This window comes from Terrapene carolina, unplaced genomic scaffold (genome assembly GCF_002925995.2).
Source record: "Terrapene carolina triunguis isolate 2854851 unplaced genomic scaffold, T_m_triunguis-2.0 Scaffold90, whole genome shotgun sequence".
Classification (NCBI taxonomy): Eukaryota; Metazoa; Chordata; order Testudines; family Emydidae; genus Terrapene; species Terrapene triunguis.
Window position 1 is genome coordinate 2,281,319 of NW_020664441.1, and position 12,975 is coordinate 2,294,293.

The 12,975-nt window shown below is 52.3% G+C and overlaps 1 protein-coding gene across 1 annotated transcript in view; it reads right to left on the minus strand.

The window, feature by feature from the left end:
- Positions 1–2,010: 2,010 nt before the first annotated feature.
- The window catches only part of LOC112105588 (zona pellucida sperm-binding protein 1-like), a 12,342-nt gene continuing 1,377 nt past the window's right edge, over positions 2,011–12,975 (minus strand). The window contains exons 3-12 of the mRNA XM_024198445.2: positions 12,903–12,975; positions 12,314–12,457; positions 6,862–7,046; positions 6,678–6,775; positions 5,922–6,049; positions 5,637–5,826; positions 5,414–5,555; positions 3,908–3,992; positions 3,249–3,374; positions 2,011–2,174 (exon numbers count right to left, since the gene is read on the minus strand). The exon at positions 12,903–12,975 is cut by the window's right edge and continues 192 nt beyond it. Coding sequence (XP_024054213.2) covers positions 2,011–2,174; positions 3,249–3,374; positions 3,908–3,992; positions 5,414–5,555; positions 5,637–5,826; positions 5,922–6,049; positions 6,678–6,775; positions 6,862–7,046; positions 12,314–12,457; positions 12,903–12,975 — 1,335 coding nt within the window. The remainder of the gene's footprint in view (positions 2,175–3,248; positions 3,375–3,907; positions 3,993–5,413; positions 5,556–5,636; positions 5,827–5,921; positions 6,050–6,677; positions 6,776–6,861; positions 7,047–12,313; positions 12,458–12,902) is intronic.

The following is a 12,975-nucleotide window of genomic DNA, read 5'->3' on the forward strand; positions in this document are numbered from 1 at the left end:
GGCAGGGAGGAGAAGAGAGGAGAGGGGGAGGAAGGGGGAGAGAGAAGAGGAGAGTGAGACTGAGGCATAGACTTGCAGGGGGTAGAAGGATCCCTGGTGCCCCCTGCCATATAATGGGAAGTCATTACTCCCATTTGAGATCCTAGTTGGGAGAGTTAGGATTGTGTCTCAGCTTTACAGAGACACTGTATGAGTCCCTTCATCCCAATTCTCTCCACCCCTGTCAAAAAGCAAGTTAGATACCCCTTGGAATAATGAACTTCATCCTAACCACCCACTCCTGGGTACAGCAACTTGGAGCTCAGAAGCTATAATGCACCTGAGATTAGCCACCCTCCAAGAAGCTGTCTGGCCTAGTGCCACCAGCTTTCAGGCTCCCTCAGTTACTCAGGGTTACCATGCCAGCAGGACACCATTAACTGGTGTTAACTCACCTTTGTCTGCCATCTTGCCCGGCCAGTTGCTGAGATAACTTCACCCACCCACAAGCACTCACCAAGTCCAAGGGTTCTGTTCCACTTTGGCTCCTGAGGAACCAGTGACTTCGAGAGAGTGTTGGAGAGGGCCTCGCATTGCTCACCAGGGCTTCCAGAGAAATGGGAAAAGAGCACCCAGCAGATGGGGCAGAACCCCCCCTTAGGGCCCAGTCACAGAATGCCAACTGCTGTCCCAGTAAGGAGTGGAAACAGAATCCATGGGTCCTCATGTGAGTGACCCTGGATGTATGGAGGAGAGAAGAGCACCAGTATGCTCGACCCCTTTTCAGATCCAGGCATTGTGCTATCTTGGAAGAGTTGTCATGCAAGGTTATTGTTGTATTTGGATGGCAGCCTGGCTCCAGTGGTGACTTACCAGATGCCTTTGACACAGGCAAGGTAGCCTACAATGCATGTAGCCAGGTGCACTGTATTTTGAAGGTTATACAGAAATGGCTGACATGCAGGTCTTCTGCTGAGGAGAAGTAAGGCTATGCTTGTGTTAGGAGATCTTCATATGGTATGTAGAATGTGCCCTCTTCTAGTATTTAGGTCCACAGAGATTGAATGATCTGGTGCTAGTAAAATAGTGCCTCACATCCTGCCTGCTCTACAGATAAAATAGATCAGACTTACTTGTAGCAGCCCCTGGTGGACAAATGGTCCTGCAGGCTTCCAACTGAGAGGGGTGACCGGCAGATGCACTACAGAAAATGTACACCTGAAACCCACAAGTTAAGAGCTAGTTAGAGCTGGCCAGGGCTGCCCAATGCACTGAGCCAGCTGCTGTGAGGTCCTACTTTCTAAGGGAAGCCTCCTGTGTAGCATGGTTGGGGAAGGAGATAAGGAGAGTTTACCCTGCAGATAACAGTCCTAGGTTAGACAGACCCCTAGCACTGAGCCTGAGGAGTTTCCATTACTGTGGTTATCAGGGTTTAGGAGATCCTTCCCATGGACCTCCAGACGCTATAGGATGGAACAAGTATGCTAGTGGACACCAGCTCTACTCCAATAGAGGCCAGAGAGTGTTACCCAGAATGTTTCTGTTCAGAGGAACCAGCCTGAGTGGTGACAAAAGAGGAGCCATGCTGCACTGAGAGGGCACAAGGAGACTCTTACTCAGGTTAGCCATCTGCTGGGCATCCAACAGCCAGGTGCCACACTAGAGCATGCAGCAGGGGTGTGTGGGGGAAGAAACATATTGACTCAGGTAGCTAGTTTACCTTCCCCACCTGCAGGGAGACCCCAGGACTCCCCCTGATCGAGGAGGAAGTTGTTCCATCCCAAAACCTACCCTCTGCCGCCCCACAAACAAGTTCCAGCAGAGTAGATAGTGCCTAGAGCCAGGGCTGCTCAGGAGGAATCAATCCCAGCCTGGAGCATGGTAAGAATGACTCCCCTAGTTAGATTTCTAGCTCCTCCCTTACCAGTCCATCAAGCACCACCTGGGAGGCAGAGTCCACAAAGCAGCTGCTGGCTCCAGCCTCCCTCCAGACAAAGTGCACCACAAGCCACTAGTGCAGTTCAGCAGTTTTTATTTTCCACCCTTGCTTGACAGTGAGCCACTATGGAGTCTTTGGGATCTTGTCATCCAGCCCTTTCTCCTGCAGAGCAGGGTCACAACAATGAGGGAGGCCAGAGCCACCAGAGAGAGTACAGTCAGAAGCACAGGAGTCAGGTCCAGTCTGGAGACAGGATCTGTGGGAGGAGGAAAAGAGGGTGTTAAGGCAATACTGGGTGTGTGCATGTGCAAATGCAGATAAGACTAGGCACCCTTTCCCCAGTGATGCTGTTACTACCCATTAATAGTGGGTTGGCCTTCACTACATCCATTTGAGGTTACACCTGATCAACTCAGTGTACCAGGCAAGCATCTGCATTAAGTCACCACCCATCTCTTCCTAGCAGGGGAGACGTCTATTCTTTGCAGGCTCCAGTCAGTCAATAAAGAAAGTTCCTGGGGATAAATTCCATCCAGCGGAGGTCAGTGCTGATACCAGCCCAGTGCATTGTAGGCAGGAGCGCCACCAGCTTTTCTACCGCCCTAGGCTGCGGAAGGTCCCGCCCCGATATGCGGCCCCCCACAGAGGCAGCGGAAGGTCCTGCTGCCGAAATACCGCCATGGTCGCCACCCCACCAAATTGTAGCGCCCTAAGCGACCACCTAGGTCGCCTAATGGGTTGCGCCAGCCCTGATTGTAGGCACAGTCTCCCTCGCTTGCAAGTCACCATCAAGGGGTTATTCAAGGAGTAATGGTCTCAAGTTTCAGTGGGGGAGGTTTAGGTTGGATATTGGGGGGGGGGGAACCACTCACTAGGAGGGTGGTGAAGCACTGGAATGGGTTACCTAGGGAGGTGGTGGAATCTCCTTCCTTAGAGGTTTTTAAGGTCAGGCTTGACAAAGCCCTGGCTGGGATGATTTAGTTGGGGATTGGTCCTGCTTTGAGCAGGGTGTTGGACTAGATGACCTCCTGAGGTCCCTTCCAACCCTGATATTCTATGATTCTATGCCCCACTGGGGTCTGCCTTGCTTTGAATGATGGGTTGGTTGTCCCTCACCACAGCAGGAGGAAGTGTTCTTCTACTCCTGGGAGTCATACTATGGCAAATCAACATAAGCTTATATATTAAGATGATCACTTCTTGCTCATCCATGTGTGGTCCCAGGAACATTTAGCACATGGAGTAGTACCCATATTAGAGGCAATATTGACTTGCAGGTCTCAGGCTACTACACAAGAGACCAGTTAACCATAATGGCAGGACAACTCACCTGTGTTCTCATAGACTTGCTCTCTGCGTGGCCCAGGACTCGCTTGGAAGTTCACAGGTCCGCGAGAACTCACTAGGTCCTGGGGCTCTCTTGTCCCATTTCCAATATGCAGAAACCGGCGGCCTCCTGGAAGATGGAAAGGGGAGAGTTAAGGAGTGGTCTTCAGAGAGCTCTCCAGTGCTGTCTAAGGTTAGGTGGAGAGTGCAGTATTTGATGAGGCAGAGGCCAATGTAGACCCATCTGCCCAGATAAGTGACTTCTGCTCAGTATGTCCTCCTGAGTTGGTCATTGGGGGCTTGGATCAGGTGGGAAGAGGCAATTTTAGCAGGAGTAGCCTATATTAGAAATCTGTACTGGGGATCCCAGTGGCCCATTTCAGTTCCTACATAGCAAGGGTGCAGTTACAGAGTAGACCATAGTACCATCTAGCCCAGGTACTTGCCTCCAAATTCACAATGCACCTAACTAGTTTGGCGGGTCACATGTAGGGGATCCAGCTGAGTTCACATTGCAGTGACTATATAATGGAACAGAGTTCTAGCTGTTATGCCCCAGGAGATCCTCAAATATTTGTTTGAAACAGTGGGGTTGGGTGCTCTCAAACCCACATGGATGTTTAGCTTCCACTGTGTACCAGTGGCAAGGCCTCAGAGACTTACTTATAGCAGCCCTTGATGGGCACATGGTCCTGCAGAGCTCCAGCTGGGAGGGATGGCAGGCAGAGGCACTACAGAAGAGGTACACCTGAAATCCACACAAATGGAAATTGAGTTAGAGTAGCTCTGACCCAGCAGGTAGCAACTCTATTGTGACAAGCTTTCCTACACATAGGCAGCACCAAGGGAGGGAATTTGGGCCCTTCAGCTCCAGAACAAGTAGCTGCTATCACGTGGCCTAAATGGAGGACACATTTAGCTGCAGTAGGGCTTATAGACTCAGACTTAAAGGTCAGAAGGGACCATTATGGTCATCTAGTCTGACCTCCCGCATGATGCAGGCCACAAAAGCTGACCCACCCACTTTCCCTTAACTCAGCTGTTGAAGTCTCCAGATCGTGATTTAAAGACTTCAAGTCGCAGAGAATCCTCCAGCTTGCGACCCCTGCCCAATGCTGCGGAGGAAGGCGAAAAACCTCCAGGGCCTCTGCCAATCTACCCTGGAGGAAAATTCCTTCCCGACCCCAAATATGGCAATCAGTAGAACCCCGAGCATACAGGCAAGATTCTCTAGCCAGACCCACATTTTACCAGCGATGGCACTTTATTACCTAATTGACTAAAATCACATTATCCCATTAAACCATTCCCTCCATAAACTTATCTAGCCTAATCTTGAAGCCAGAGAGGTCTTATCTTCTTTGCTGGACTCTGGTCATTGTAAAGATGCTTACCAGAACAGATTCCATCCAGCAGAGGGCAGTACCAGCCCCAGTGCATTACATGACAAGGAGGTGCTGTTGGACTAAGCCCCATGAGAACCCAGGTTATAGAATTTCAGGGTTGGAAGGGACCTCAGTAGGTCATCTAGTCCAAACCCCTGCTCGAAGCAGGACCAATCCTCAGACAGATTTCTACCCCAGGTCCCTAAATGGCCCCCTCCAGGATTGATTGTATGTGTGTGTACACCCCACCCCCCAGTGGCACCCAGACATGCATCTTGAGGTATAGCAATGCCATGGAGGCTGTTGACATCTGATGCTGGTAACACGATCCTGGGGAGCATTATCCACTAGCCAGCTGGAGCTAGGACATTAAACATCTGAGATGCAGAGACTCCCAGCTGGTCACTGTTCATATACAACCTGGATCACATGTAGTTCAAGGGACTGTGTTCCTAAAGCAGCTATCATGATGCTGTGCCCATTTTGGGGGTAATGGCTGTAAGTGCCAGACTCAAGCGAGGTGTTAAATTAGGAGCATCATAGGCCAGTGAGATCAAGGGAACCAGTTGCTCCAGCTTGATGCTGGGGGGGGGGGGGGGGGGGAGAAGGAGGAGAAGAGGTTTTTAAAGCTACACCCTCCCACTTGGCCATGGCCTCATCTAGGAGGCAAGCGTCACAAATGGTGGGGACATTGCTCTTTACAAGAGGAGCATAGAGGATGGAGGTCCCTGCCTGAACAGGAAAGGACCCTTCCCACCCCTGAGTAGATTCAGGTCATCCTTACCTCTCCATCAAGTGCTATCTGGGAGGCTGAGTCCACAAAGGCAAAGGTGGAGAGGACAAAGCGCTGGTGGTGAGTTGGGAAGGGCAGCTCAGAGCCTATGGGCACAAGCTGGGTTCTGTAGTTGTCTCCCAAGAATGGGCACCTGAGAGCAAAGGGACACTGTTCAATTTTGACCAAGCACTATTCTTTCCTCCACTAATATGGATGCCTGCACTTCACTCACCCGTCCACGAGGATGGGCCACTGTGGCTGCTCCAGGGGGTTTGCGTTTGGGGTAGCCCAGCAGTGGTGGAGAGACAGAACCAGGTTAGGGTCTGTTCGCTGCAGGATGCGAACCTCCATGTAGATAGGGTCCCTGAGTACCTTCACCACAGGGTAGTCTCTCTCTGTGAGATAGGATCTGTAGCTCAAGTCTGTGTGGGGAGAGGGCAGGAGGAGAGCAGAGCTGAGATGCCTATATCCCTTCAGGAGATGGGATTTCTGTGCTGGAGTCAAAGGGGCTGCCTACCTGTGGCAATGCGCAGCTCAAGCCGGAGGGGTCCTGCCTGGGTGACTGGAGCAGGTGTGGGGGGCAAGAAGACCTCCACCTGGACTGGCAGGAAGTCACTGGCATTGTAGATGCAGCGAGCATGGAAGCTGCACAGGAGAGAGCAGAGGGAGGAGATGTGTGTGTGTGGGGGGTGTCGGGCTGATGCTCAATGAATTCAGATTGAGCTAATACTGCTTCTGGCAGTCACCTTATTAGCACTTCAGACAAGCAGGGTCAGGCCCGATCAGTACTTGGATGGGAGGCATCCAAGGATGCCAGTGCATCAACCCTTCCAGCAACTCAGATGTTCTTCCCTACAACTCGGGGGCCAAGCAGGAGTGCCTGAGCATGGCCACATGGGGGCCTTCTCAGATGGGAGAGAAGCACCTGCTCACTTGTAGTCAGATCTCATTCATGGCATACAAAGTGCCGTGAACAGAGGGTACTTTTGGTCTGCCTCCCTAGATAAGCCAATTACAGCAGTTATTTCTATATGCTGTTAGGTAGATGGTGCACTGCACTTCAGAAGGTGGCTGACCCTTTTCTGAAGTGAGCTTAGTCTGCAAGATGCTTGGGAAACCTTCTGGACAGGAGAGTCTGTTGAAGTGGGGAAATGGAGGGATCACAGTATCTCACTAGTCAGTGAAGTAGCCTATTCCCATCCCCTTGGGATACGGGAAGGTTGGAGTTACTTCTCCAACACCAGCCCTTCAAGCATGGAGCAGGCCAACTTACATGAAGGTGCTGTCCCGGGTGATGGAGCCATCTGGCCCAGTCTGGACATCAATGCTAGAGATCAGCTGGTTCTCATAGATCAGTTTGTCCCCAATCACCTGGCAGAGTTGAGACATAGGGTGGGTTAGTCCCCCAAGATCCTGAGCAGAGCACTCTCCCTGGCTTCCACAGGGAGTGTCCTCACCTGGACTGTGGTGCCGCACTGCATGACGGGGAAGCGGAAGATCACAAAAGCCTCAGTCATTCTGATGGGATCACACCCTGTTTGGGCATAGGCTAGCCGGACACTGTCCAGGATGATAGGGTGATCAGACATGTCCCTGGAGACCACCAGAACAAAGTGACCATCCACGAGGCACTGAACAGTGACTGCAACACAAGGGAGCAGATTAAGTACAGAGGAATAGATTTGGAACACGATGGGTCAGGAGTCCTGGATCCCACCCTTGTTTATATAGCGATTGTTGTTGAGACATCAGTATTTCATATTCCTTGTAGGGCAGCAGCTTGTATCTGTCAAGAACCAGCAGCGCTCTGGAAACAGGTTCCAGGCCATACTAACCCACAATGCAACCCCATGGAGCTAGAAGAGTCACTCACACACACCTCCCTCCGTGGATGCCAGACTGTGCTCCCTTGCTGCTCTCTTTTGCCACACATGTGGTGGTGTTAGTCTTGCTTTACTCAAGACAGATCAGCAAAACCATGCTCTGGGAAGTAACTCAGGCCTGGTCTACACTAGGCTTTTATGTCGACTTTAGCGCCGTTATATCGAATTAACCCTGCACCCGTCCACACCAGGAAGCCATTTAGTTCGACATAAAGCTCTCTTTAAATCGATTTCTGTAATCCTCCCCAACGAGAGGATTAGCGCTAAATTCGACATGGCCATATCGAATTAGGCTAGGTGTGGATGGAAATCGACGGTAATAGCTCCGGGAGCTATCCCACAGTGCACCACTCTGTTGACGCTCTGGACAGCAGTCCGAGCTCGGATGCTCTGACCAGCCACACCCCCGGGAAAATTTGAATTCATTTTCATTTTCCTGTCTGGGCAGTTTGAATCTCAGTTCCTCTTTGGACATCGAGGGGAGCTCAGCAGCAGTGGCAACTATGCAGAGCTCTCCAGCAGAGATGGCCGTGCAATCTAATAGAAAGAGGGCCCCAGCATGGACTGATCGGGAAGTCTTGGATCTCATCGCAGTGTGGGGCGATGAGTCCGTGCTTTCAGAGCTGCGCTCCAAAAGAAGGAATGCTAAGATCTACGAGAAGATCTCCAAAGCCATGGCAGAGAGAGGCTACAGCCGGGATGCAACGCAGTGCCGCGTGAAAATCAAGGAGCTGAGACAAGGCTACCAAAAAACAAAAGAGGCTAACGGACGCTCCGGATCCCAGCCCCACACATCCCGTTTCTACGAGGCACTGCATTCCATCCTGGGAGCGGCCGCCACCACTACCCCACCCCTGACCGTGGACTCCGAGGATGGGATCATGTCCGCGGCCGGTTCCTCGTCGGACATGACAGCGGACGGGGAAGATGAAGAAGGAGATGAGGAGGACGAGGCAGTCGACAGCGCTGGCACCGCTGATTTCCCCGACAGCCAGGAGCTCTTCATCACCCTTACCGAGATCCCGTACCAACCGTCCCCATCCCTTACCCCGGACACAGAATCAGGGGAAGGATCAAGCAGTAAGTGCTGTAAACATGTAAACATTTATTTAAAACAGAACGGTAATATTTATACTATTAACAATGTACATTTATAAAAGTTCTGTAAACTAGTAAAAAAATAATCAGGTACAAAACAGGAATATTTACAAAGGTAACAAATGGGTTTTCATGATTTCTCTGGCTTGGGCTCTTCTCAATTTAGTCCCAAGTGTTTTAAAAAATTTTCACAATGTCCGTTACTCCATGATTCCCAGGCCCAAGACGCTCCACTCCATAGTCCCAGTGCACCTACGCGAAAATCCGGTCAATGTGGCCGGGGATCGACGAGAAATCCTCGTAGGAGAACTCCTCGTAGGTCTCGTGGAGGTAGAGCTCAAGCCTGTTGATCAGGTTCCGGGGTAGGGCGATCTTAGTGGGCCCTCCGTGGTAGCAGACATGCCCCCTCCACGCCACAATCAAGTACTCCGGGATCATGGCCCGACATAGCATGGCGGCATACGGCCCCGGTTTCTGCATGCTTTCCCGCAGCATGCGTTCTCTCTGGGTGTCCGGGATCCTCAGGAGGGTGATGTCGCTCATGACGCCCTGCTTTGAATTAGGGAGGGGAATGTTAGTATTGGGACTGCTTTACAGCCACGCGGTGGAGGGAGAGGGGCAGCATACAGGGATCTTTCCCTGGGACAGCCGCGAGGGGGTGGGACAGGGGCAGAGTTGATGCTGTCCTGATTGCTGGCAGCAGAGACTGGCATTGCTTTCAATGTGAAAGGAGGCCAGTGCTACTGCTGGAGTTTTAAGCAGCCACAAGTCTGCGGCTTACCATTATTGCCCGCTCCAGAAGTTCAGGTCTCCAGCCACAGTTCTCTGAACAGTCCAAGACCTCCGCAAGTCCACAGGCACTGAAGGCGACGGCCGAAAATTCGACCTTGTCCTGAGTGCGCATGTGAGAGGTGCAGTGCATGGTCTTGTTCACAGAGAAAGACTAGGTTCTTTGTATACAATTTCATTTATCTGTCTCAGGAATTCACTCCCTTTTCACAATTCACACAGACACATCTGCGACTGTCTCCCAACCCAGCCTCTCAGCACACTCCCAGAGGCTAGCGCAGATTAGGCGGAGGAAGAAGAAGACGCGTGAAGACATGTTCTCAGAACTAATGGACTGCTCCCGAGCCCAGGCAGCCCAGCAGACACAGTGGAGGGAGAACTTGTCACAAATGCACCGAGCAGTCATGGAACGGGAGGAGAGGTGGCGTCAGGAGGACCAACAGGCTACTGAAAAGCTGCTTGGACTAATGAGGGAGCAAACGGACACGCTCCGGCGCCTTGTGGATGTTCTGCAAGACCGGAGGCAGGAGGACAGAGCCCCGCTGCAGTCTATCTGTAACCGCCCTCACCCGCCACCAAGTCCCACACCACCCTCACCCAAACTCCAAAGAAGGAGGGGCGGCAAGGGCCGTTAAAACTTTCAGTCAACCCCTGCAGACTGCTCTAGCACTAGAAGGCTGACATTCCCCAAAATTTCATAAGTCCTTTCCCACCCACCTCACAGAAGCCCCCGTCCAAGTTTCACACCCCACGTTTCATGTCTGGTTCGCAATAAAATGTTTGTTTCTCTCCATTACTGTTTCAGTCAGGTTCTTTTGAGGGAGAGTCTGTCTGGAGGGGGGCAAGGGGCTTGGTAATTGGGCAGGACAGTGACCTTTAGCAGGGTACAGAGGCGGTGTCAGGTCCAGCATCAGGACACATACACAGTGCAGTCACTGGTTACCCTGGTCAGTCTGGGAGGTGTTTTTCATGTTCTCCATTGAAATAACCAGTCCACCAGTGCGGAGCCTGTCATTCCGGGAGTTTAGAAGCATCATTTGCATCAGAACACTGAACCCGCCCCCCGCCACAGTCTGCGTCCCCGGTTTAAAATATTCCCGCGAAAACAGCAATACAGACAACGCTGTTCATTAACAAAATCGAAATGATTTTATTTTTTGGGAAGGGGAAGGGGGTGAAGGGGGTATGTAACTGGAGAGGATAGTCAAAATGAACTGGGTAAAGAAACGGGGGCAGGTTCAGCTTCTCTGTCCACAAACTGAAAAGTCACTGGTTGCCCTGCTCACTCAGGAACCTAGCTTTCAAAGCCTCCCGGATGCACAGGGCGTCCCGCTGGGATCTTCTAATGGCCCGGCTGTCTGGCTGGACGTAATCAGCAGCCAGGCTATTTGCCTCTAGCTCCCACCCCGCCATAAAGGTCTCCCCCTTGCTCTCACATAGATTGTGGAGCACACAGCAAGCTGCAATAACGATGGGGATATTGGTTTCACTGAGATCACAGCGAGTGAGTAAGCTTCTCCATCTCCCTTTGAGACGGCCAAAAGCACACTCCACCACCATTCTGCACTTGCTGAGACGGTAGTTGAACAGTTCTTTTTCTGTGTCCAGGGCGCCAGTATAGGGCTTCATGAGCCAGGGCATTAGCGGGTAGGCTGGGTCCCCGAGGATGACTGTAGGCATCTCCACATCCCCAAGAGTTATTTTGTGGTCTGGGAAGTAAATACCTTCCTGCAGCCGTCTAAACAGACCAGAGTTCCTGAACACACGAGCGTCATGAACCTTGCCCGGCCATCCGACGTAGATGTTTGTAAACCGTCCCCGATGGTCCACCAGTGCTTGCAGCACCATTGAAAAGTAGCCCTTTCTATTGATGTACTGGCTGGCCTGGTGGTCCGGTCCCAGGATAGGGATGTGAGTCCCATCGATAGCCCCTCCGCAGTTTGGGAATCCCATCGCGGCAAAGCCATCTATGATGACCTGCGCGTTTCCCAGGGTCACTACCTTTGGGAGCAGTACCTTCACGATTGCCTTGGCTACTTGCATGACAACAACCCCCACGGTAGATTTGCCCACACCAAAGTGGTTCGCGACTGACCGGTAGCTGTCCGGCGTTGCAAGCTTCCAGAGGGCTATGGCCACTCGCTTCTGGACAGTGAGGGCTGCTCGCATGCGGGTGTCCTTGCGCTTCAGGGCAGGGGACAGCAACTCACAAAGTTCGAGGAAAGTCCCCTTCCGCATGCGAAAGTTTCGCAGCCACTGGGATTCATCCCAGACCTGAAGCACTATACGGTCCCACCAGTCCGTGCTTGTTTCCCGGGCCCAGAATCGCCGTTCAACAAAATCCACATGCCCCATTGCCACCGTGATGTCCTGGGCGCTGGGGCTCGTGGTTTCTGACAGCTCTGTGCCACTCTCCGACTTCAGGCTCTCACGGCGGTGCCGTAGCCTCCTCGCCCGATTTCTCTGCATCTGCCTCAGGGAAAGGTGTATGATAAGCTGCGAGGTGTTGAGAACGGCCACAAGTGCAGCGATGGTCGCAGCGTGATCCATGATCGCAGTGCTGTGGCGTCCGCGCTGTCACTGACCAGAAAAGTGCGCGAACTGATTTCCCGCCGGCGCTTTCATGGAGGGAGGGAGGGCGTTAGTGACGGACGGATGACGACAAATTTTTTTTACCCAGAAGGCATTGGCGGCTCGACCCAGAATTCCGATGGGCAGCGGGGACTGCGGGAACTGTGGGATAGCTGCCCACAGTGCACCGCTTCCAATATCGACGCTCGCCCCGTTAGTGTGGACTCACAAAGTCGAATTACTGTCCTTAGTGTGTCCTTAGTGTGGACACACACGTTCGACTTTGCAATATCGATTCCACATATTCGATTTAAGTAAAATCGAATTACCCTCGTAGTGTAGACATACCCTCAGTCTGCATGTGACTGGCGCTCACTGCCGCCCTGAGTAAGGGGTACATGGCAGTAGTTTCCACTTGAGACAGCAGTCCTAGAGCAGCAGCTGAATCCCAGCCTAGTTCACCACATTAATAGGTGGTGACCAATCTCAACTGAGAGCATATGGCCAGGCTTCCCAGGACAGAGATAGCAAAGGGCTCCATGAGCCAACACAAGGCCAGGTCTCCTACCTGTGTTGCCATAGTAGCACGGGGTAGTAGGGTCAGTCTCATCATAACAGCAGCCAGCCTGGGAGCAAGCAGCTCGGCCTAGGGCATCTCGGCAGGGGATCTTCCCAGTCACCACGCGGCACTGCTGCTGTGTGAGATGGGCACCTAGAACAGCAGGGTGTAGATTAAGGAGAGCTGGAGATCCTCTGAAGGGATTGCAGTCGGCCCTCCCTAAAAACGTAGCCATTTGTGTGCTCCATTACTCCAGCTGCCAAGTCACCAGATACTCCCCCCACCCCTTCAAATAGGCTTTTATTCCAGATCCCCAGTCATTCCAGTATCCTCACACCACAGGTTGCCTCAAACCACTATGTACACAGAGCCCCACGCCAGGTCTCACAGGTACAAGATGTGGCTGGTCATCAAGCAGGCACCAGTGACAGAATTTCCTGTGTGATCTCAAGTTCCTTTTCTACTGTTGTGGGAGAAATGAGCCACACCACTCAACCCTCTTTCCCCGGAGATATGACCACTCTCAATTCTAACATAGCAGCTGTGAGGAGGAGACAAGGAACAGTTCCAGTTAAGGCCACCAGACAAGATGACATACCCATGTTCCTTGGTGGAGGATAGATGTGGGGCACCGGGCGCACCAGGCCCGGCTGCGGCTGGGGCACCGGGCG